Source organism: Chiloscyllium punctatum, chromosome 9, assembly GCF_047496795.1.
Source record: "Chiloscyllium punctatum isolate Juve2018m chromosome 9, sChiPun1.3, whole genome shotgun sequence".
Taxonomy (NCBI): Eukaryota; Metazoa; Chordata; class Chondrichthyes; order Orectolobiformes; family Hemiscylliidae; genus Chiloscyllium; species Chiloscyllium punctatum.
Window position 1 is genome coordinate 79,581,146 of NC_092747.1, and position 25,242 is coordinate 79,606,387.

The 25,242-nt window shown below is 42.0% G+C and overlaps 1 protein-coding gene across 5 annotated transcripts in view; it reads right to left on the bottom strand.

Annotated features, from left to right (window-relative positions):
* Positions 1-25,242, bottom strand: part of abcc4 (ATP binding cassette subfamily C member 4 (PEL blood group)) — a 471,758-nt gene that overhangs the window by 271,570 nt on the left and 174,946 nt on the right. For all 5 annotated transcript variants that reach the window (XM_072577875.1, XM_072577874.1, XM_072577873.1 and 2 more), the window contains 3 exons: positions 14,704-14,844; positions 3,829-3,866; positions 2,537-2,634 (listed from right to left, as the gene is read on the bottom strand). In XM_072577875.1, the coding sequence (XP_072433976.1) occupies positions 2,537-2,634; positions 3,829-3,866; positions 14,704-14,844 (277 nt within the window). The remainder of the gene's footprint in view (positions 1-2,536; positions 2,635-3,828; positions 3,867-14,703; positions 14,845-25,242) is intronic.

The window sequence follows — 25,242 nt, forward strand, 5'->3', positions numbered from 1 at the left end:
CAGCGCCTCCCCAATCTCTTCAGCCTCCACACGCAACTTCCCATTACTATCCTTGATTGGACCTATTCCTTCCCTAGTCATTCTTTTATTCCTAACATACCTATAGAAAGCCTTAGGGTTTTCCCTAATCCTACCAACTAAGGACCTTTCATGTCCCCTCCTTGCTGCTCTTAGCTCTCTCTTCAGGTCCTTCCGGGCTACCTTATAACTCTCAATCGCCCCTATTGAACCTTCACGCCTCATCTTTACAAAGGCCGCCCTCTTCCATTTAACAAGGGATTCCAACTCCTTATTAAACCACGGCTCCTTCACACGACCCTTTCCTCCCTGCCTGATAGGTACGTACTTATCAAGGACACTCAATAGTTGCTCCTTGAACAAGTTCCACATATCAATTACGCTCTTGCCTTGGAATCTACTTTTCCAATCCACACATCCTAAGTCATGCCTCAACGCATCATAATTTCCCTGCCCCCAGCTATAACTCTTGCCCTGTAGTACACACTTATCCCTCCCCATCACGAGACTAAAAATCACCGAATTGTGGTCACTGTCCCCAAAGTGCTCACCTACCTCTAGTTCTAATACCTGGCCTGGTTCGTTACCCAGAACCAAATCCAGTATGGCCTCACCTCTTGTTGGCTTATCTACATATTGTGTCAGGAAACTCTCCTGCACACATTGCACAAACACTGACCCATCTAACGAACTTGAGCCAATCAAGTTCAGGAAAGTTAAAGTCTCCCATAACAATCACCCTATTACTGTCACTCTTCTCCTGAATCATCTTCGCAATCCTTTCTTCAACGATTCTAGGACTATTAGGAGGCCTGTAAAAGACTCCTAACAGGGTGACCTCACCTCTCCTATTCCTAACCTCAACCCAAACTACCTCAGATGGCAAATCTTCATCCATCTTCCTTTCCACCGCTGTAATAAATTCTGGCAAGGGTGAAAATAGATAAGTCCCCTGGGCCTGATGGCATTTATCCTAGGATTCTCTGGGAAGCAAGGGAGGAGATTGCAGAGCCATTGGCCTTGATTTTTGTGTCCTCTTTGTCTACAGGAGTAGTGCCAGAGGACTGGAGGCTAGCAAACGTGGTTCCCTTGTTCAAGAAGGGGAGTAGGGATAATCCTAGTAACTATAGGCCAGTGAGTCTCACTTCTGTTGTGGGCAAAGTCTTAGAGAGAATTGTAAGGGATAGGATTTATGCACATCTGGATAAGAATAATGTGATCAAGGATAGTCAGCATGGTTTTGTGAAGGGCAGGTCGTGCCTCACAAACCTTATTGAATTCTTTGAGAAGGTGACGAAGGAGGTAGATGAGGGGAAAGCGGTAGATGTAGTATATATGGATTTTAGTAAGGCGTTTGATAAGGTCCCCCATGGTAGGCTACTGCAGAAAATACAGAGATATGGCATTGAGGGTGAGTTGGAGGTTTGGATTAGGAATTGGCTCTCTGGAAGAAGACAGAGGGTAGTAGTTGATGGCAAAGATTCATCTTGGAGTGCCGTCACTAGTGGTGTTCCGCAAGGATCTGTTTTGGGACCATTGCTGTTTGTCATTTTTATAAATGACCTGGAGGAAGGGTTAGAAGGTTGGGTGAGCAAGTTTGCGGATGATACGAAAGTCGGAGGAGTTGTAGACAGTGAGGAAGGATATGGCAGGTTACAGCGGGATATAGAGAAGCTGCAGAGCTGGGCAGAAAGGTGGCAAATGGAGTTCAATGTAGCTAAGTGTGAAGTGATTCACTTTGGTAAGAGTAATAAAAAGATGGATTACTGGGCTAATGGTAGACTACTTGGTAGTGTGGAAGAGCAGAGGGATCTTGGTGTCCATGTACACAGATCTCTGAAAGTTGCCACCCAGGTAAATAGTGCAGTGAAGAAGGCATATGGCGTACTGGCTTTTATTGGTAGAGGAATTGAGTTCCGGAGTCCTGAGGTCATGCTGCAGTTGTATAAGACTCTGGTGCGGCCGCTTCTGGAATATTGTGTGCAGTTTTGGTCGCCATACTATAGGAAGGATGTGGAGGCACTGGAACGGGTGCAGAGGAAGTTTACCAGGATGTTGCCTGGTATGGTAGGAAGATCCTATGAGGAAAGGCTGAGGCACTTGGGGTTGTTTTCTTTGGAGAAAAGAAGGTTTAGGGGTGATTTGATAGAGGTGTACAAGATGATTAGGGGGTTAGATAGGGTTGACAGTGAGAACCTTTTTCCGCGTATGGAGTCAGCTATTACAAGGGGGCATAGCTTTAAATTAAGGGGGGGTAGATATAGGACTGATGTTAGGGGTAGGTTCTTCACTCAGCGAGTCGTAAGATCATGGAATGCCCTGCCAGTAGCAGTAGTGGACTCTCCCTCTTTATGGGTATTTAAGCGGGCATTGGATAGGTATATGGAGGATAGTGGGTTAGTGTAGGTTAGGTGGGCTTTGATCGGCGCAACATCGAGGGCCGAAGGGCCTGTACTGCGCTGTATTGTTCTATGTTCCATGTTCTATGTAAACAAAACAGATTCCATCTTCTCTGTACCTGCATAGATTCCCAAGTAAAAGTTAATATCCAGCTGCTGCATTGTGTTATTTTGGCTATTTATTTGAGTCGTGTTCAATTGGTCTTGACTTGTCGCCCTGCAAAAACATAAAAGCAATGCATCATGTTATATAAAATATTTAATTTGGTTTTGTCAGTTATATTGTGCATAATCCAGTTTGAACTTACTAAACTAGATTTCGATCACTAGTGATATGGCACAGAAATGTAACAATACATTTTGCAGGAAAACATTTTCCTTTAAAATCATATGTTTAGATTAGATTACTTACAGTGTGGAAACAGGCCCTTCGGCCCAACAATTCCACACCGCCCCGCCGAAGCGCAACCCACCCATACCCCTACATCTCCCCCTTACCTAACACTACGGGCAATTTAGCATGGCCAATCCACCTAACCTGCACATCTTTGGACTGTGGAAGGAAACCGGAGTACCCGGAGGAAACCCACGCAGACACGGGGAGAACGTGCAAACTCCACACAGTCAGTCGCCTGAGGCGGGAATTGAACCCGGGTCTCTGGCACTGTGAGGCAGCAGTGCTAACCACTGTGCCACCGTGCCGCCCACCACGTCTTGGTTCATACTCGACGTGTCAGGTCTTCATTTTACCATTCTGGGGATGATTCTTATTTGTAGAGAGTACCAAAGAGTGTGTTAATATTTCTGGAGAGTCCAAAGGTAGGTAAGAATATTTGGAGACAATTCAAAAGGGGCATGCAAGTTTAAGTCTCCACAAAAAATGTTCTGAATACTGCAGAAATAGAACTAAATTTAACTATGATGCAACTGAACAAAAACAGTTTACAACTGAATGTTCTTTGGCTTGTTCTCTTCACCATTAGAATGTTATATTTAAAGTGCTTAATTTTGATCAAGAATTTGTAGATGCGGATGTTTTAAAACCAAAACTTGTTTTTTGTTTACAAAATCAGGGTCACATTTTAAAAAAGGCACAGCATGAAGGAAGGCCAGAAAATTAATGTTTATTTCTTCATGTATACGATATCTCTTGGCACTTGCATGCTCCAAGAGTCTTGGTTCAAAACAAAAAATAACTTACAGCACTTCTCAGCAGTATTTTTTTTAAAAACTAATTCGAGGGTATTGTGAATAAGGTCTAAAACAGCCAGAATAAGGAGTCCACATTTTATTCTGAAAGTAAGAGGTGAAATTGTGTAAGGGACAAAGGGATCTCAATACCAATACTTTTTTAAAAAAACAAAGTTATGACCATCAAAACACACTACAATGTTAAGAGAATTAACCTTACCAGTAAGATAGCCACCAGTCCTGAAGTACATAAGACACCTGCAGCAGAAAAAAAGGAAACCAAGAAATCAGGATTGAATACATAAATTATCAGGTTTAAATGCTCATCTGCTTCAATATGGTCTCCAATGTATGCAGAGGGTAGCAATTTCACACAACACAAATTAAATTTCCCCATCCGCCAACCTTATCTCACACTATGATTATCTAGTTGAAAACAGGAAGTTGCCAATGTTTGTACATGGGCAAATGGTATAGAGTTAGACAGATGTACAAGGTAACCAAACATAAAATTGACAAAGTATAAAAATACCAGAAAAAAAATAGAGCCCACACATTAATAATTGCCTACATAATAAATAAAAAACAATAATGAGCATTTATTGATCCAAATCTTAAAATTGTAATTTTGGTCATTATTATTAATTCTACCAATCTCAATTATCATAATTTTGAACATCATCATCAAATCTCCCTTCAATCCTCTTAGATTACTTACAGTGTGGAAACAGGCCCTTCGGCCCAACAAGTCCACACCGCCCCCCCCTGAAGCGCAACCCACCCATACCCCTACATCTACCCCTTACCTAACACTACGGGCAATTTAGCATGGCCAATTCACCTAACCTGCACATCTTTGGACTGTGGGAGGAAACCAGAGTACCCGGAGGAAACCCACGCAGACACGGGGAGAACGTGCAAACTCCACACAGTCAGTCACCTGAGGCAGGAATTGAACCCAGGTCTCTGGTGCTGTGAGGCAGCAGTGCTAACCACTGTGCCACCATGGTGCCCAAGAACAATTCTACTTTTGCTAATCTAACCATGAAGCTCAGCAAAACTGAATTTGAAAATGTGCACAAGATGTACACAAAATTGAGATCAATATTCCTCGCACACATTGGCTGAGAGAAGGATAGGACCAACTGCTCTACATTCTAGGGTTTAGCTATTTCATGTGTGATAGAGAGGGGTGGGGAGTAGCATTACTGATCAAGGAGAATGTCTCAGCTGTGCAGAACACAGAGAGGATATCTTGGAGGGCTCATTCAGTGAGGTCACATGGATAAGAAATTAGGAGTAAGAAAGGCGCAAACCTATGATGGGGTTAAGTGATAGGTCTCCCAATAACCAACAGGAGATAAAGGAACAGGTCTGTAAGCAGATCATGGAAAGCGTAACAACAGCAGGGTTGATGTAGTGGGTGATTTTAACTTCACTAATATTAAGTGGAACACCCTGAGTGCCAGAGGCTTAGTTAGGGTATAATCTGTTAGGTGCATCCACGAGGGTTTCTTTAAGCAAAATGTAGATAGTCCATCTGGGGAATGAACCTGGTCAGGTGATCGAAGTTTCAGTGGGGTGTATTTTGGGAACAGTGGTCATAATTCCTTTAGTTTTAAGATAGTTATGGATAAGGATAAGACTAGTTCTTGAGTGAAAATTCTAAATTGTTTTGAAGGCTAATTACAACAGTATTAGGCAGGAAGTGGATAAATTAGATTGCGGCCAATTGTTTGATTGTAAACCCACATCTGTAAGAGAGTTCGGGACCAGCAAGTTCCTGTTAGGATGAAAGATAGGATTGTAAGATTTGGGAACCTTTGATGGCAAGAGATATTAAAAGGTGAGTCAAAATGAAAAAGGCAGCACATGCAATGTTTAGGAAACTGAAATCAAACAAGGCCTTTGAGGAGTTAAAGGGAGCATAAAAGAACTTAAACAAAAAATTATGACGGCTAGAAGAGACCATGAAATATCCTTGGTAATTAGGATTAATGAGAATCTGAAGGCATTTTATACATACATCAGGAGCAAGAGGGTAGCTCGGGAAAGGTTAGATTCACTCAAGGACAAAGGAGGGAACTTCTGGATGGAGTCAGAGGAACTGGATGAGGTCCTTAATGAGTACTTTGCACCGGTATCCACTGAGAAGGACATTGATGATGGTAAGAATAGGTAGGGGTATTGCAGGTTCTGGAGCATGTTAATACGAAGGTGATGGCAGTGTTGTGTGTCTTAAAAAACAGTAAGGTAGTAAGTCTCGAAAGCTTCAATGAGATCAATCCCAGGATACTGAAGGGAAGAGATTTCTGGGACCTTGACAGAGCCCTCAGCTGCAAAGTCCCAATGCTGGAGAAATGCCAATGTTGCTCATTTGTTTAATAAGGGCAACAGGGATAATCCAGGAAATAATAGGCTGGTAGCCTTACAACATTGATAGGGAAATTATTGAACAAGTTTCTTAGGAACAGGATTTACTCACATTTGAAGAAGAATGGACTTATAGTCAGCTGCAACTTTATGCAGGGAGTGGTCTTGTGTCACAGGCATAGTTCACCATTTTAAAAAATATGACAAAGGTGATTGATGAGCTTAGGGCAAGTTGTTACATGGATTTTACTAAAACATTTTTGAAAAGTCCCTCCTGGTAGTCTGGTCTAAGAAAATTTACTCACATGGCACCCATGGTGAATTGACATGTTAATACAAAATTGGCTTGGTCATACAAGAGACTGGATAGCTCTGAAGGATCAGTTTTCTGACTGGAGGTCTACCATCAGTGGTATTCTGCAAAGATCAGTGTTTGGACCTCTTTTTTTTAACATATATATAAATGATATAGATTAAAATACAGCTGGTCTGATTAATAAATTTGCAGACATCACAAACATTAGAGTAGTTTTGGATTGTGAGGAAGGTTATCAGAGGATACAGCAGGATATAAATCAGTTAGAAACCTGAGCTGAGAATTGACAGACGAAGTTTGATCTGGAAATGTTTGAGGTGATGCATTTTGAGAGGTTAAACAGAAGATGAAAGTATATAGTAAATGGCAGTATGTCGAAGAACACACGATCAAACACAAATAAACAAACACACACAAACACACACTTTAACAAGGTTATGTTGTCCTTAGTTTTATTTTCAGGAGGTCATAAAAACACAGGTTCTGAAAAGTCTGGGCTTGGATGGGTTTTAGTGCTAATTTGATTATAGCCAACAGATACTGCATTAGGCAAAAGGCTTTTAAGTTTTAAAAAAAAACACTTATACAATGAAAGGGGAGTGGCCAGTTCTCCCAGCTCAGCTTTTCCCTGATTTGATTTGGTTTTTGGTAATCTGGTTATTCACTGAAAGCAGTCAGGCAGTGAAACCTGCTGGACCCAATGACGCAGGTCCATGCTGATCCTCCTCTCTCTCTGAAATCTCTCCTGTAAGAACCTGTGCTTCTTTTTACGTTTTGTGCCAAGGGGTGTTTAGGGGATTGTTGCAAGTATTTGGAACAGCATCATTATGCTGGTATCATTTGTTGGATTTTCAGATAGGTTAAGTTATTCTGTGTTCTATTCTTTTTTGTTTGTGTTTCATTTGGTTAGCTTGTAAAAACAACTGGCAAAGTCAGGGTTTGGGTTACTTCCTTGAAATGTTTTGAGGGGCTCTGGCCTAGTCTGGCAACAGAAGTAGATAAAGAGATGAAGACGACAAATGGGCATGCTTACCTTCATTAGTCAAAGCACTGAGTATAAAAGTTGACAAGTCATGTTGAAGCTGCATAAAAGTTTAGTCTGGCCTTATTTGGAGTAGTGTGTGCAGTTCTGATCGCCACATTATAAGGAGGATGTGGAGGCTTTAGAGGGGGTGCATAAGAGGTCTACTAAAATGTTGCTTAGATTGGAGTGTATTAGTTATAAGGAGAGGTTGATTTGTTTTATTATTGTCATATGTACTGAGGTACAGCAAGAAGTATCGTTTTGCGTGCTAATCAGACAAATCACATAAGTATATCAGGGTAATAGAACAGCATGTAGAGTACAGTGTTACAGGTACAGAGAAAATCAACTCTAATATAGGAAACTCTAATATATTCATTTGTCAGAAAACAGTGGGAAAAAGCTGTTTTTAAATCTATTGGCGAGGGTTTTCAAACTTTGGCATCTTCTGCCCAATGGAAGGAGGTAGAAGAGAATATAACTGGGATAGGAGTGGTCTTTGATTATGTTAGTTGCTTTCAGAAGACAGCGGGGAGTGTAGATAAGTGGAGTCAAAGGAAGGAAGGCTGGTTTTCAGGATGGATTGGATTGTTTTCATTAGAGGTTGAGGGGCAACCTAACAGAGGTACATAAAATTACAAGAGACACAATAGTTTGGATAGTGGAGTCTTTTACCTAGGGCGGAAATGTCAAATACTAGGGGAAATAGGTTTAAAGTGAGACAACAAAATTTTCCTTTGAATGCAGAGAATGATAAGTGCCTGGAACACACTGCCAGGAGAAGTTGTAGAAGCAGAGATAATAGTAATGTTTAAGAGGCACTTAGACACAACAGACAGGGAATAGAGGGATAGTGACCATATGCAGGCAGATGGGATTAGTTTAGAATAGCATCATGGCAAGCATAGACATGAAGGGTTGAAAGACCTTTTTCTGTGCTGTGATGTTCTTTGTTCTAGATTTAGGATCACTATTCTGATCTTACTAACTAATACAAGGCAGAGTTAGGTTAAGTCAGGCACTTTCAGGATGGCAACCTGTAACTAATGGAGTGCCCATTGGAATTTAGAAGAATGAGAGGTGACCTTATTGAAACAAACAATATTATTAGGGAACTTGACAGGTAAAAGTGCAAAGTGGAAAAGGACCAGAGGGCATAATCTCAGAATTGGGGGTGCACATTTAAGACAGAGATGACAAGGAATGTCTTCTCTCAGAGGATTGTGAATCTGCAGAATTCTGTAGTGCAGAGGGCCATTGAGGCTAGGTAGTTAAGTATATTCAAAGCTAAAAATGGACAGCCTTTTAATTAGTCAAAGGAAGTCAAAGGTTATTGGGAAAGTGGAGTTGAAAATGAAAGATCAGCTATGATCGCACTGAATTGTGAATTAGACTCAATGGGCTGAGTGGCCTACTTCTCCTCCCACATCTTATGGTTTTTTTCACTCTTCTTTCTTCAGCATAAGAGTTATATTTGCTGTTTTCCAATCTGTAGGGACCATTCTAGAATCAATGAGATTATGAAAAATCAAAACAAATACATCCATTTTTTCTACAACTACCTTTTTTAAAATGCTAGAGTTTAGATTATTGTTGAAAAATGTGTTGCTGGAAAAGCGCAGCAGGTCAGGCAGCATCCAAGGAGCAGGAGAATCGACGTTTCGGGCATAAGCCCTTCTTCAGTATCTGCAGTCCTCACTTGTTCCTTCAGACTATTGTTCACAAGTTCTGTCAGCTTCCTGTCCATCTCATTTCACAGTTCTTTATTTTCACTTAGGTTAATTATTTGAAGTTTCTCTGCATCGTTACACACTTAATCTGTTTAATCTCTCTTTCATTTCTTTATTCTACACGCTAATCTCATCTCTGCCTCTATGGGATCATATTTACTATTTTTTTTCTGCAAACTTGTAAAAGCTCTTACAATCTGTTATTTTCGTCCTCGGATTTAAAAAAGAACTTCTCAACCCTCTGCTTCAATACTCTTTATTCCAACTTATAAGCTTCTTCTTTTAACCTAATATGAGTGTTAATTTCACCAGTTAGCCATGGCTGTACCCAGTGGAGTTTATTCATGCAATTGTTACAGTGGAGAAGGAAGCCATTCAGATCACTGTCTGTGCACTGGTTCTCCGAACATGCAATTCACTTAATGCCATTCCGTGACCTTATCCAAGTCACCTTGCACTTTGTTCCTTCTCAAATTGTAGGCCCATCTCATTTTCAATACTTCAGTTGAACCTGCCTGGATCACACTTCTCCAGGAGTGCATTCTAGACCAAAACCATTGCTGTGTAAGAAGATTTTCCACATGTCAATTTTTCTTTGATTACAAATAACTTTAAATCATTGCCTTCTTCTTCTTGATCTTTTCATGAATGGAAAACTTTCTTCTATCTTCTCTGTCCAAACACCTCGAAATTTTTACTACTTCAATCAAATATATTCTTCCTTTTTTCCAAGGAAAGCAGTCCTAATTTCTGTTATCTATCTTCAAAACTGAAGTTCTCCATTCTTGGAACCATTCTTCTGATTCCTCTCCTTTGACACATCCATACGAAAATGTGATGATCAAAACTGGTGCAAAATTCCTGCTGAGATCTAAATAGTGCCTTCTAAAAGGTTCATGACAACCTCCTTGCTCTTGTATGCCAATCCCCCTTTACTAAAGCCTAGGATGTATTGCATACTCTATTACTGTTTTAAAATATCCTCTCAAAATGCCCTAACCCTTCCACCTATGTACACACAGGCCCTTCTCTTCCTACCTGTCCTTTCGCTCTATTATATATTTCATAGTGCCTCTCAATCTTCTTGCTACTAAAGTGAATCACCTCATATTTTCCTGCATTGAATTTCAACAGCCATCCAACAACCTATTCCACTAACTTATCCATGTCTTTTGAAGTACCTACTTTGCTCAATTTGCTGCAAGTCCAAGTTCTGTATTGTGTGTAATATTAGGAATTGTCCTTTGTAAACGAGTGTCTAGGTCATCAACATACATCAGGAAAAGCATGGGTCCCCATACTAAACCCTGAGAAACTCCATTGCAAACCTTCATCCTGCCAATAATAAATCAATTAACCATTCAGCCAATTCTGTATTCATGTTGCTACTGTCCTTTTCCCCAAGAGCTGTGACTTTGCTCTCAAGTCGGTTGTGTGGTGCTCTTTTAGCAGTGCATCAACAACTACAACAACATGTATCAACAACTACTCTCATCAACTATTTCTATTATTAACTGAAAACTCTAAAATTGGTAAATATGACTCTGCCTTAATAAACTCATTCCTGATTTCCTTAAGTAACTTGTGATTGGTCATGTATGATTAATTTTGTTCAATATTGTTTGATCAGATTAGATTACTTACAGTGTGGAAACAGACGCTTCGGCCCAAGTCCACACCGACCCCCTGGAGAACAACCCACCCAGACTCATTCCCCTACATTTACCCCTTCACCTAACACTACGGGCAATTTAGCATGGCCAATTCACCTAACCTGCATATCTTTGGACTGTGGGAGGAAACCGGAGCACCTGGAAGAATGTGCAAACTCCACACAGACAGTTGCCTGAGGCAGGAATTGAACCCGATTCTCTAGCGCTGTGAGGCAGCAGTGCTAACCACTGTGAGGCAGCAGTGCTAACCACTGTGAGGCAGCAGTGCTAACCACTGTGCCAGTGTGCTGCCCCTTAAGATTTGATTTCCTACAGTATGGAAACAGGCCTTTTGACCCAAAAAGTCCACACTAACCTTCTGAAGGGCAACCCACCCAGACCCATTCCCCTTCCCTATATTTACCCCTGACTAATGCACCTAACACTATGGGCAATTTAGCATGGTCTGCACATCTTTGGATTGTGGGAGGAAACCCACACAGACACTGGGAGAATGTGCAAACACCACACAGTCACCTGAGGCAGGAATCGACCCCGGGTCCCTGGAGCCATGAGGCAGCAGTGCTAACCACTGAGCCATCATGCCACCCTTAGATAGTTGTTTCCCTTTAGATAGTTGTTTCTAGAAATTTCTCAGCACTGAAGTTAAACTAACTGGCCTTACCTTTATATAATTTTCTGAGCAAGGGGATGACATTTGCAATTCTCTAGTCCTCTGATATCAGCTCAACCAAAGCCTCCACAATTTTCATCTTATTTCTCTCACTACTTGGATGCATCTCCTGTCCTGATGCCTTATCAACTTTATCTAACCAATACTTCCTCCTCACCCATTTTAAACCTTGCCGGTACCAAGGAGTCAGTAGCATTTCCTTTCTTGATGAAAGGAGATGCAAATTATTAGTTTAATACCTGAGCCATGCCTTTCAGCCCAAATTCACACCAACTCTCCGAACAGTAACGCACCCAGACACATTTTCCTACTCTATATTTACCCCTGACTAATGCACATAACGCTGCGGGCAATTTAGCATGGCCAATTCATCTAACCTGCACATCTTTGGATTGTGGGAGGAAACCGGAGCACCCGGAGGAAACCCACACAGACATGGGGAGAATGTGCAAACTCCACACAGACAGTTGCCCGAGGCAGGAATCGAATCCAGCTCCATGGTGCTGTGAGGCAGCCGTGCCACCTACAGGTCATAGTTTAAGAATAAGGGGTAGGTCTTTTAGGACAGAGAGGAGGAGAAATTTCTTCATCCAAAAAAATGGTGAGACTGTGGTGGTAGTTCTAGTAGTGGTTTAAACTGGTTGAGACCCCAACAGTGAATATTTTCCATCAGTTAAGATACATTTCTTAGGGCTGAAGGGATCCAACAATGAGAGGAAGCTAGTACAGGGTACTGAGCAGAGCAGCTCAAAGGGTCAAATGGCCTACGCCTGTTCCTATATTCTATGTGCCTATATCAGCCCCAGCACTAAATCTCTTCATACTTAATTTCTTGGCTAAGATAGTTTTGCCCACCTGGCTCCCTAAATTTCTTTCTGGATTAGAGGTGCTGGAAAAGCACAGCAGTTCAGGCAGCTTCCGAGGAGCAGTAAAATCGACCTTTTGGGCAAAAGTCCTTCATCAGGAATACAGGCAGAGTGCCTGAAGGCGGAGAGATAAATGAGAGGAGGTGGGGAGAAAGTAGCATAGAGTACAATAGGTGAGTGGGGGAGGGGATGAAGGTGATAGATCAGGGAGGAGGGTGGAGTGGATCGGTGGAAAGGAAGATATGCAGGCAGGACAAGTCATGGGGAAAATGCTGAGCTGGAAGTTTGGAACTGGGGTGAGGTGGGAGAAGGGGAAATGAGGAAACTGTTGAAGTCCACATTGATGCCCTGGGATTGAAGTGTTCCGAAGCGGAAGATGAGGCGTTCTTCCTCCAGGCGTCTGGTGGTGAGAGAGCGGCAGTGAAGAAGGCCCAGGACCTCCATGTCCTCGGCAGAGTGGGAGGGGGAGTTGAAATATTGGGCCACAGGACAATGTGGTTGATTGGTGCGGGTGTCCCAGAGATGTTCCCTAAAGTGCTCTGCGAGGAGGTGTCCAGTCTCCCTAAATTTCTTTTCAAAAGGTACATACCTCACTTTGCACTTTGCCTAACTTTTCTAACTATAAAGTACCCTGAAATACGCCCTGGATTCCCTTGACCTCTTTTCAACCAAATTTCACCAATGGTTATTATGTCAAGCAAATTTATCGATCTGTATCATTATGTGGTTTATTTTGCTATGAATGCTTTGTAGAGTCAGGCATACCACAATTAATTTTGCTTTGCTTAGTTGTGACATAATCTGTTTGATTTTATCAAATCTTCATCCTGTTCTACTGCCTTGTCCTGTCCCTTGAGACTGAGAAATTTACCCTTACCTTAAACTTATACCACCTTTATTGATTAATGCCTTTACTGTTGGGAGACAGAATGTTACTAGCCAGTCAGGGAAGGGAATCAGAAGCAGGGGAGTAAAGCAGCCAGCAGCACCTACTTTTGTTTGTTATACTTCCTCAGGAAGAGATGATGTCCTTGGACATGTATTTTCCTTGAGAATGAGAGAGTGAACAACTTATTTGAACCACAGCAGTGCTTCTGGTGAAGGCATGTTGCTAGGTTAGAAGCACTGGGGGATTTTTACCCAGCAATAACAAAGGAATGACAGCAATATTAAACAGTGCAAGGGACAATGTGCAACATACAGATGTGACATTAATTTGTGACATAAGTATTCATCTGCTAATATTGTCAGAGCTCATGGGAAAATTTGACAAAGAAATGCACCCTAGAACATGTACATAATGTACCAGTGGTGAAGCAAATGAACTTGAGTTGGCAGATGGGGGTTCCAACTGAGTTAACTGTTTTATAATGAATCATGTCAAATTTCTGGATTGGTATTCTAGATCCACTCATTCAGAAAAATTCAGAGTTCATCACAGCTCTCAACTGTGCCTTTTAACTTGTGGAAATATTTTGGGAAGTCATGAGCTGAGACACCCATCGTGGAATACCAATACTCTGACCTGCTCGGATAGGAACAACATTTGAATGGTTAGTCCCTGGTATACCCTAGGTGCTGCAGACACTTGACTCGATAATGGTGGTGACATTGAATGGCATTAAATTGATGGTTAGGTCTCCTCTTGAAAATAGTCATTGCCTGGTGCATTACCTAGATAAGGCTTCATACAGGAATGAAATGTTTCTTTGTCTGAGGAATTACAAATGCATCTGAACATTCTGCAATCATCAGTAAGGATGCCCTTCTGGTCGAAGTGAAGATTTTAATGGAGCATCCATGCCTAGGATACTGCCATAGTTAATTCCTGCACTGATGTCCTGGGAATGAGATACATGACTTCCAGCAACTGTACCAATCTTCCTTTGCGCCAGGTGTCTCATCAGCTACAGGACTGTTTTCGCCATGATCCTTATTAAATTTTAATTTCTCAATGCCCTAAAACTTTTCCCAAAATATTCAGATGCAAAGCAAAGGTATTACAGGATATGGGCCAAAGGCACAGGTATATGGAGTTAGACCACAGATCAACCACATTTTCAGTGAATGGTGAAACAGGTGTGAGGAACTGAATGTCTATTCCTGTTCCTATGTTCTTCAGTAATTTAAAATCACAGAAGTCTAACAACAAAGATCAAACAAATCACAGATGTAAGGAAGGGTGCCAGCATATATAAGGAAACTGATTCATACCATCCATCATTAATAACAGCATGTTAATGAGGAGGAAGGATAGATCTTTATGCAATTCCAGAGAAACTCTTAAGTCACAGCAGCTACCAATCTATTAGTTCACAAAAGAACTGATTGCTCAAAGCACAAGAAAAATACGACTCACATTTCAGGTGAAGTAATTATTTCTTAAGATTAATTTTCAATATCTAAAATAACTACAAATTCTATTTGCATTGTCACTTACTTGTGTCACCAAATTGAGAATAATGACAACCATCAGCATAAAACCATTAGCACCTGCTAGAAAATATTTCTTGTAAATTTTAAAGCCAACTGATCCTTCAGAGTGACTCTCCTCCGGTGTTGCCGATACGACAGACTCCTCCTGTCAGACAAACAAGTCGTATAGTTATGAACCATTGATTATAATTTTCAGATCCTCACAATGTCTGTGAAGTATGAAGTCATAGAGAGGCCTTTCAGCCTATTGACTCTGAATTAGTTATAAACAACCACAAAACTATACTAATCTCATATCCCAGCAATGGGCACATCGTCTTGTATGCCTTGGTGTTGCAAATGCACACCCAAATGCTTCTAAAAGTTTGAGGATTTATGCCTCTCCCTTTCTTACAGGCAGTGAGTTCCAGAAACCCATCACCCTCTGGGTGAAAAAAGGTTTTCTTCACATCCTTTCTAAACCTCTTCTCCTGAAATCTATACCTTTGTCATTGATTCCTCCACCAAAGGGAAATGTTTCTTCTTGTACACCCTATCTGCGCCCCTTGCAATTGTATATAACTCAATCATGCCCTTTCTTAATTTCCTTTCCTCTAAGGAGAGCAACCCATGTCTAAGGGGTGGCATGGTGGTTCAATGGTTGGCACAACTGGCTCACAGCGCCAGGGACTTGGGTTTGATTCCAGCATTGGCAACTTGTCTGTGTGGAGTTTGCATGTTCTCCCAATGTCTGTTTGAGCTTCCACTGGACACTCCGGTTTCCTCCCACAGTACAAAGATCTGTAGGCTAGGTGGATTAGCTACGCTAGAATGTGGGTTACACAGATAGGGTAGAGGTCTGCGTCTGGGTAGGGTGCTCTTTGGAGGGTAGGTGCAGATTCGATGGGTCACGTTCTGCACTTAGGGATTCTATCCAAGCTCTCTTCATTACCAGAACTCTTCAGCCCAGGTGACATCCTGGTAAACTTCCTCTGCACCCTTTCCAGTACAATCTCTCCTATAATGCAGATTCCAGAACTGTGCACAATACTCTAGCTGTGGACTAATCAATGTTTTAAACCACTCAGCTCTTAAACTCTCCCCCTTGATTAATCTGCCTTAGCTATTTTGTCTACCTGAAGAGACAGTGTACATGCTCACAAAGATCCTCTAACATTTGGTGTTTCCTAGGGTTCTACCATACGTTATGTATTCAGTTACCTTTTTGCCATGCCCAAGTGCATCACCTCACACTTACCCAATTTAAATTCCATTTATCACTGATCAGCCCAGCTGACCAGCAGTCAATATCCTCATGTAATCCAAGACTGTCCTCACTATTTACCATCCCATCAATTTTCATATCACCTGTGAACTTGCTGATCAACTCTTCTATATTCAAATTTAAATCAATTATATATATCTCAAACAGCAAGGGCCCCATCACTGTTCCCTGCTGAATCCCACTATCAAAATAACACCCCTTGGCCATCACCCTCTGCTTCCTGCCAGACAATTCCATTCACAATTTGCCAAATTTCCATGGATCCCATGTTGTCTTGTCTTCATGATAGTCTCCCATGCAGGACCTTATCAAAAGCCTTGCTGAAATCTGAGTAGACCATATCAAATGCTTGCCCTAATCTATATGCCTGGTCACCACTGTAATCATTTAATCAGGTCGATCAGATATGACTCCCCTTAACAAATCTACACTATCCTTGATTAATTTCTGCCTCTGCAAATGCAAATTAATTTGGTGTCTCAGAATTACTTCCAATAATTTCCTCACCAAGTGGTTAGACTGACAGGCCTGTAGTTTCCTGGTTTATCTCTGGCTTCTTTCTTGAATAACAGTACCATACTGTTCTCCACTTTTCTAGCACCTCTCCTGTGATTAGAGAAGAACGGGAAATTATTCCCAACATCCCTGTTATTTCCTCCCTTGCCTCACTCAACAGCCTGGGAGACATTTCATCCAGCGCTGGAGGCTGATGTACTTTTAAGCCTGCCAGGCTGCTCAGAACCTCCTTTCTCTCAACGTTAACTCCTTTAAGCAGATAGTCAGAAGCCACACGACATCAGCTTGATTTGAAATCACAAGCTATCACAGTGTAGCCCCTTCATCAGATGAAGCAAATCACAATCCTTCTCCCTAACTTCCAAATCCACATCATCCCTCTCACTTGTGATCATTTGTACAAATCATTCACTTAGAATCCTTCCATGTCCTCTGACTCCACACACAAATTACCACTGTGGTACTATTTAGATTAGATTACTTACAGTGTGGAAACAGGCCCTTAGGCTCAACAAGTCCACACCAACCCTCAGAAGGGCAACCCACCCAGACCCATTCCCCTACTTTTACCCCTTCACCTAATACTACAAGCAATTTAGTAAGGCCAATTCACCTAACCTGTGGGAGGAAACCGGAGCACCCGGAGGAAACGCATACAGACACGGGGAGAATATGCAAACTCCACACAGACAGTTGCCGGAGGTGGGAATTGAACCCGGGTCTCTGGCGCTGTGAGGCAGCAGTGCTAACCACTGTGCCACTCATCATTATCCTTTTATCCTGAATGGACTGTAAAATAACATAGGCTTTTTTCTTTATTTTACCAGTCCTTATTCTTTCATGACCCCCTTTTGCTCTATTTCCATTTTATGCTTTCATTTGCGTACTCTATACATAGAACAATACAGCGCAGAACAGGCCCTTTGGCCCTCGATGTCGCATCGACCTGTGAACTATTCTCAGCTCGTCCCCCGACACTATCCCAAAATCATCCATGGGCTTATCTAAGGATTGTTTAAATCTCCGTAATGTGGCTGAGTTGACTGCATTAGAAGGTAGGGCATTCCATGCCCTTACCAGTCTCTGCGTAAAGAACCTGCCTCTGACATGTGTCTTAAATCTATCACCCCTCAATTTGTAGTTATGCCCCCTCATACACGCTAACATCATCCTAGGAAAAAGACTTTCACTGTCTACCCTATCTAATCCTCTGATCATCTTGTATGTCTCTCTCAAATCCCCTCTTCGCCTTCTTCTTGCCAATGAGAACAGGTTCAAGTCTCTCAGCCTTTCCTCATAAGACCTTCCCTCCACACCAGGCAACATCCTGGTAAATCTCCTCTGCACCTTTTCCAATGCTTCCACATCCTTCCCAAAATATGGGGACCAGAACTGTACACAATATTCCAAGTGTGGCTGCACCAGCGTTTTGTATAGTTGTAGCATGAAATTGCGGCTCCGGAACTCAATCTATCTACGAATGAAACCTAACACACCGTATGCCTTCTTAACAGCACTATTCACCTGGGTGGCAACTTTCAGGGATCTATGTACATGGACTCCAAGATCCCTCTGCATATCCACATTACCAAGAACCTTTCCATTGACCCAGTACTCTGCCTTTCTGTTATTCTTCCCAAACTGCATCACCAAACATACTCCAGTAGGGCTTCTGCTGTTTGACCTCTCAGTGCTTGACATAGCCTTTTTTCTTTTCATCCAATCCTATATATCCCTAGATGTTCAGGGTTCACAGGTTTCTTGGTACCACCCTTTGTTTTTCTTGGAGTGTGTTAATCCTGCACTCTCTATATTTGTTTTTTGAATGTACTCCACTGATCTCGCACAGATTTACCTGAAAGTGTCTATTCCTAATACACTCTGGCTAAATCATACTTGATTTTATTAAAATCATCTCCCCCAGTTGAGAACATTGATTTCAGGTCCATCCTCGTCCCTTTCCATTACAATCTTGCATTTAATGGCGTTATAATTGCTGTTAGCATAAAATGCACCCATCCCACCCATTGATACTTCGACTACTTGTTCAGCTTCATTACTTAAAATTAAGTCAGTCCCACCCCGTCTCTTGCAAGGCTTTCTACGTACTCTCAAATATATTTTTAAAATTGCACCCCTCTAAACTATGTCTCCCAGTTCATGTTGGGGAATTTGAAACCCCCCCACTATTGCTTCTTTTATACCTCTCTGAAATTTGCCTACTGCATTTCTAAATCTTTTGGAGTGTTATGGGGCATATAGCTCACTTCTAACAATACAATTGCTCTATTTTTTTTAATTTTGGTTTTTAAGTTTGATCCTTATTTGAGGACCCTCTCAGACATTTCAGAATCTCTTTCCTTCTATATTGTTAGTATCTACATAAACCATAGCAACTGGATCTTTCCTCTTCCACTCCAAGTTTCTCTGCAACCCAGATGCAGAATCTGGGCACCAGGCAGACAACACAACCTTCAGGACTGTCAACATTTGCCACAAAGAACTATAGCTATTCCCCTGCCTATACTATCCCTGATTACAACTACACTTCTTTCTCAACTCTTTTGAATGGCTGCCTGTACCATAGTGCTCTGGTCAGTTTGCTCATTCTCTCTACTTTGCCATAATATGAAATGATTAAATAGGCTTGAATGTTTAGAGTGTATCCAGGAGCTGGACAGGTTGCACTTGTTCCATTACGTAGAGTAGTTCTAGAGAGATGAAGCAGAGTTAGACCTAATTGTAGGAAAGTGAAGCCAGGGATAGTAACCAAAACTCTTAAGTTTCAAATTCATTATGGAAAGGATAAGGATGTGTCCAAACTGGGGAAGGGAACAACTATTTGCAAGTAAGTCCATATTTAGAAAGCAGGAAAGTACAAAGTAGTATGGAGAGCGCTCAGGAATAGTGTGTTCTTCCAAGAGTGAAAGGCAAGGATAGCAAGTCCATGGAGCCCTTGGATATCATAGGATATTGAGAGTTTGATGAAGAAAAGGAAGGAAGCTCATGGTATGTATACAGCATTAAAAACAGGGAAGGCCCTTGAGGAGCTTAGTGTATGTAGGGGAATGCTTAAAAAATGAAATTAGGAGGGCAGAGACAAACCATGAAATATCTTTGGCACATAGGATCAAAGAAACCCCAAGGCATTTTACAAGTGTATTGAGAGAAAGAGGTTTATCAGGGAAAAAAAAGTGGGGCCTATTAGAAACTAAAGAGGCAACTTGTACGTGGAGCCAGTGGATATGGGTGAAGTTTTAAAGAAAGATGTTTTAGTTGCACATTTCTATTAAGGTAGGGAGATTCAAGAGCATGTTAAGACCAATAAGGAGGAGGTGGTAGTACACAGTTAGTCTGCATAAAGGTTCATAAATCCCCAGGGCCTAATGAGATGTATCCAAGGTTGCTATGGGATACCTCACTGGCTATAGATGAAGTGCCAGATGACTGGAGGATAACGAGTGTCCCTTTGCTCAATGGTAGCAGCTAATTAAAGACAAATTAGTCTGGCGTCAGTGGTAGGAAAATTATTGGAAAGAAAATAGGAGCAAGGAAGTATGGTAACAACTTCATAGAACATTATTTAGGACACAGCTGGAAATACTGTGCACGGTTCTGTTTGCCACACTCTTGCAAGGTCGTGATAGCACTGGAGAGGGTGCAGAGGAGATCCACGAAGATGTTGCCTGGAGGAAACAACTAAATTATGAGGTATATTTGCTTTCCCCAGAGCAATTATGTTTATTTTCCTTGGAGCAGAATAGCGTAAATGGGTGATTTGATTGAGATAAACAAAATTGTGAAAGACAGGTAGGATAGATCATGAGAACCTTCTTCCTGGCAGGTATGTCTAAGACCAGAGGGTGGAAGTTTAAAGTGAGGAGTAAGTGGTTTAGCAATCTGAGGAAAAAAATTGATTTTACCCAGAAGGTAGTAAATATTTGGAGCCCGCTACCTGAGAAGATGGTGGAAGCGGTTACTCTTACAAGATTTAAGAAGCTTCTGGACCAGCACTTAAAATGCTAGGGCAGCGTCAGCTATCAACCAAGTGCAGGAACTGGAGCTAGAATGGCTTGGCGTTTGTTCATTGGTATGGACACGGTAGGCTGAAGGGCCTGTTTCTATGCTGTATGATTCTATAAATGTCATTCATACTTACTGCTGTAATTTATTCCCTGATCAATACTGCAACATCCCATCCTCTTTTCCTCCTTCTCTGTCTTGCCAGAATATTAACCTGACAATCCTGCCCATCACTCAACTAGGACTCAGTGATAACAATGGTATTATATTTCCCTATTTTAATGTGTGCCCACAACTCATCTGCTTTTTTTTTTGTAATTCATTTGTGGGACTTTGGTATCACTGCTGGCCAGCATTGATAGCCCATCCCTATTTGCCCGAGAGAATTTGCCCTAGGTGGTAAGCTGCCTTCTTGAAAGCAGTCCACTTGTTGTGGGTTGACACACAATGCCAGTAGGGAGGGAATTCCAGGATTTTGACCCAACAACTGTGAAAGAATGGTGGTATATTTTTAAGTCAGGGTGATGAGTGGCTTAGAGGGGAACTTGCAGGTGGTGGTGTTCCCAAGTAGCTGCTGCCCTTGTCCTTCTAAATGGAAGTGGTTATGGGTTTAGAAGGTGCTGTCTAAAGATCTTTGGTGAATTTTTGCAGTGCATCTTGTGGATAGTACATACTGTGCTACTGAGCAGCAATGGTGGAGGGATTGAATGTTTGTAGATGTGGTGTCAATCAAGCAGGTTGCTTTGTTCTGGATGATGTTAAGCTTCTTTAGTGTTGTTGAAGCTGCACCCATCCAGACAAGTGGGGAGTAGTCCATCACACTCCTGACTTGTGCCTTGTAGATGGTGGATAGACTTTGGGGTATCAGGAGGTGAGTTACTCACCTCAAATCCCTAGACTCTGACCTGCTCTTGTAGCCATTGTGTTTATATGTGGTGAGTCCAGTTGAGTTTCTGGTCAATGGTAACTTCAAGGATGTTTACAGTGGGGTATTCAGTGATGAAAAATGTATTGCTGGAAAAGCGCAGCAGGTCAGGCAGCATCCAAGGAGCAGGAGAATCGACATTTCAGGCATAAGCCCTTCTTCAGGCTTATGCCCAAAATGTCGATTCTCCTGCTCCTTGGATGCTGCCTGACCTGCTGCGCTTTTCCAGCAACACATTTTTCAGCTCTGATCTCCAGCATCTGCAGTCCTCATTTTCTACCATGGGATTCAGTGATGGTAATACCATTGAATGTCAAGGGGTGGTGGTCAGAGTGTCTTTTATTGGTGATAGTCATTGTCTGGCATTTGTGTGGCACAAATGTTACTTGTCCAGATCTTGTTGCATTTGAGCATGAACTGCTTCAGTTCTGAGGAGTCGTGAATGGTGCTGAACACTGTGCAATCAGCAGCAAACATCCCCACTTCTGACCTTATGACAGATGGAAGGTCATTGATGAAGCAGCTGAAGGACACTCCCCAGAGGGACTTTTGCAGAGATTTTCTGGAGCTGAGATGACTGACCCGCCACAACCACAACCATCTTCCTTTGTGGCAGGTATAACTCTAACCAGAGTGTTTGCCCCTTGATACCCATTGATTCCAGTTTTGCCAGGGCTCCATGTTGCCATACTTGGTCATATGCGACCTTCATGTCAAGGGCTATCACCTCACCTCTGGAATTCAGCTCTTTTGTCCATGTTTGAACCAAGGCTGTAATGAGATCAGGAGCTGAGAGACCCTGGTGAAACCCAAACTGGACGTTACTGAGCATGTTGTTACTGAGCAGGTGCTGCTTGATAGCACTGATGATGACCTTTTTACGAATTGGCTGGAGACTGGTATCTGTGATGCTGGGAACCACTGGAGGAACCAGAGATGGATTATCCACTCAGCAGTTCTGACTGAAGATTGCTGTGAATGCATCAACCTTATCTTTGCACTGATGTGCTGGGCTACTTCATCACTGAGGAGGGGGATATTTGTACAGCCTCCTCCACCAGTGATTTGTTTAGCTGTCCACCAGCATTCACGACTGGTTGTGGAAGGACTGCAGAACTTAGATCTGATCCGTTAGTTGTGGGATCGTTTAGCTCTGACTATCACTTGCTGTTTAGGCCATTTGGTAGCTTCACCAGCTTGACACCTGATGTTATTTTTTTTTAAAGTATGCCTGATGCTTCTCCCTGCATGCCCTCTTTTTTGTCACATTCCTTGCATTAAAACAAATATCATCAAGCCTTACAAATCTCCCTTAGGCCTTAATTGGCCTATAATTTGCATTGCCCTTAAATCACTCATAACATCTATTGTTTTTGACTCACTTGCTGTCACTTCTAATGTTGGCCATGCTCCCCCTCCTGCTGAATCTTCTCCTTGGATCCCATCCCTTCACCAAGTTAGTTTAAACTCTCCCCAACAGCATGAGCAAACCTTCCCACAAGAATGCAATTCAGGTGCAATCTGTCTGCTTTGCACAGCCCCACATCCCCCCAGAACAGTCTGAATATCCCAGAAATCTAAAACCTTCCTTCCTGCACCATCTCTACATCCACTCATTTATCTGGACTAATCTCCTACTCCTAAACTCACTCGCACGTGGCACCAGCAGTAACCCAGAAATTATTACCTTTAGGCCCTTCTCTTTAATCTAACTCTTAACTTCCTAACTTCTGCTTGCAGGACTTCGTTGCTTTTTCTACCAAGTCTTTGGTTCCAGTATGCCTTCCTGATTCAGAACATCCCTGAACCTGGCACCAGTGAGGCAAAATACCATCCTGAAGTCTCTTGTGGCTGCAGAAACATCTGCTTGTTGCCAATTGAATCTCCTGCCAATGCAGCTCTGCTGTTATTCTTCCTCCCTTCTTCTGCAATAGACCCACTCAAATGCCAAGAACGTGGCTCCCATTTCTTTCTCCTGCACAAATATCGCCATTAAAGGATATATTTGCTAAAAAAAATGGGATGGGCACAAGGCACTATCTGCCCTTTTCTACTCTGCCTGGTGGTTACCTGTATTCTTTTTGCTTATTCAGTCTTCACATGCAGTGTGACCGCCTTATTGAACATGCTATCCAGGACATGGGTAGCTTCAGCTCCAGAATGTGGCTAGCTAGTACCTGCAGCTAGATATACTTCCGAACATATGGTTACCAGTGACAACTGAAGCTTCCTGACTTTCTGTAAGCCCCTTAGTTACTTGCTAAAAAAAAGGTATGATTATGCAAGGACTAACTTACTTTCCTTATGCTAACAGTAGTTCTCTTACCCTCCTTTGCTTAATTACTTTATACACCAAAATTATTTTATACTGCAGTGAACTATATCAAAGACTGTGGACAGTCAAGGAGGATGGAGGAGATTGGGACTTGGGGAGGTGGGGTCATCTCATTGTCATTATCACACATAACGTGATTTGCGGCTTTGATATTTGCAGTTGAACATCATGATTTTGTGTCATTTCCCTGCCTTCCCCTCATAACTTTGAATATTGCTTTGATTAAAATAATTATTGAACACTGTCTTGCATGTCTATATTGACAGTGCCTCCAGCACACTGTCAGGAAGTGCCAAGATGTTCTTTTCTCAAATCAAGTTTGCTTCCTTGAAAAATTACTCTAAATCAGTGCCTTTTTGTTCTTTATATTCTTCATAGAGATCAGAAGCCTGATTGGAAGGATCAAACAAGGAATGCTGGGAAAGGTGGAATTCAAGATGGAATGCAACACATTCAAGATCTTTGACGGAGATTAGAGACATGATGGTAATTTGCAACGAAGGTTTGGTCAACATTCATCTTTTTAAGACAGGGATAATGGAAGCTTTAAAGGAGAAAGAGGAGCAGAAATTGAATAAAAGAATTGATAACAACATTCGCTAACATGGAGAAGGTGAAGTTCAGTGGTCAGTAGTTTAATGTAAATTTGTTAAAGTAGTAGGTGGGGGTGTCTTGTGGACAAGGTCAACTTACTGAGAGTATATGGAGAAGCAGGAAGCAAAGTATAGAAAGGTTAAAGATAGCCTAGGCAGGGCAAAGAATTCAGAGGCATTCACATGATAGGTTAAACAACATTATTTTTTGTTGTAACTAGAGAAGCATAAAAAATAGGAGGTGTAAGCCATTTGCCACTTTGAGCCTGCTCTGCTATTCAGTATGATCATTGTTTTGGGTGTAACACTTCTTCAGACTGCTGCCTGGCTTGCTGTGTCCTTCCAGCCTCCTGCCTGTCTCCTCTGGATTCCAGCATCTGCATTTTCTTTTGTCTCCATTCGTTATGACCACGACTAACTGTTCAACTCAATAGTCTGTTCCTGATTTTCACCTATATCTGTTGTTACCCTTAGCCCCAACATCCCCTTGAAATTGTACAATGTTTTGGCCTTGACTCCTTCCTATAGTAAACTTATGTTTGCTTGTGTGATCATAGAACGAGGTGAGCAAGTTTCTCGGCAGCTGACAATAGATCTTCCTGGATAAACTATGATTGAGAAATTACATCTTCTAGGCTGGAGAAGTAGTGTTCCATCAGCAGTCACCAAGGCGACATTCAAGTCACAGAGAGTGACACATTTCCTTGCCTCCTACCCCATCCAAAGATGGTGTTGGATAAAGGATAATTGGCTGACAATGGCAGGTATTGTTAAATAACAACCTTCTTCTTTACACTTTTTTTTGGGGGGGGAGGGGATACACCTCCGGGAAAGGTAAATCAATAGTTCCCTAAGCCTTCCACTTAGACGAATGTTAGGAACTACAT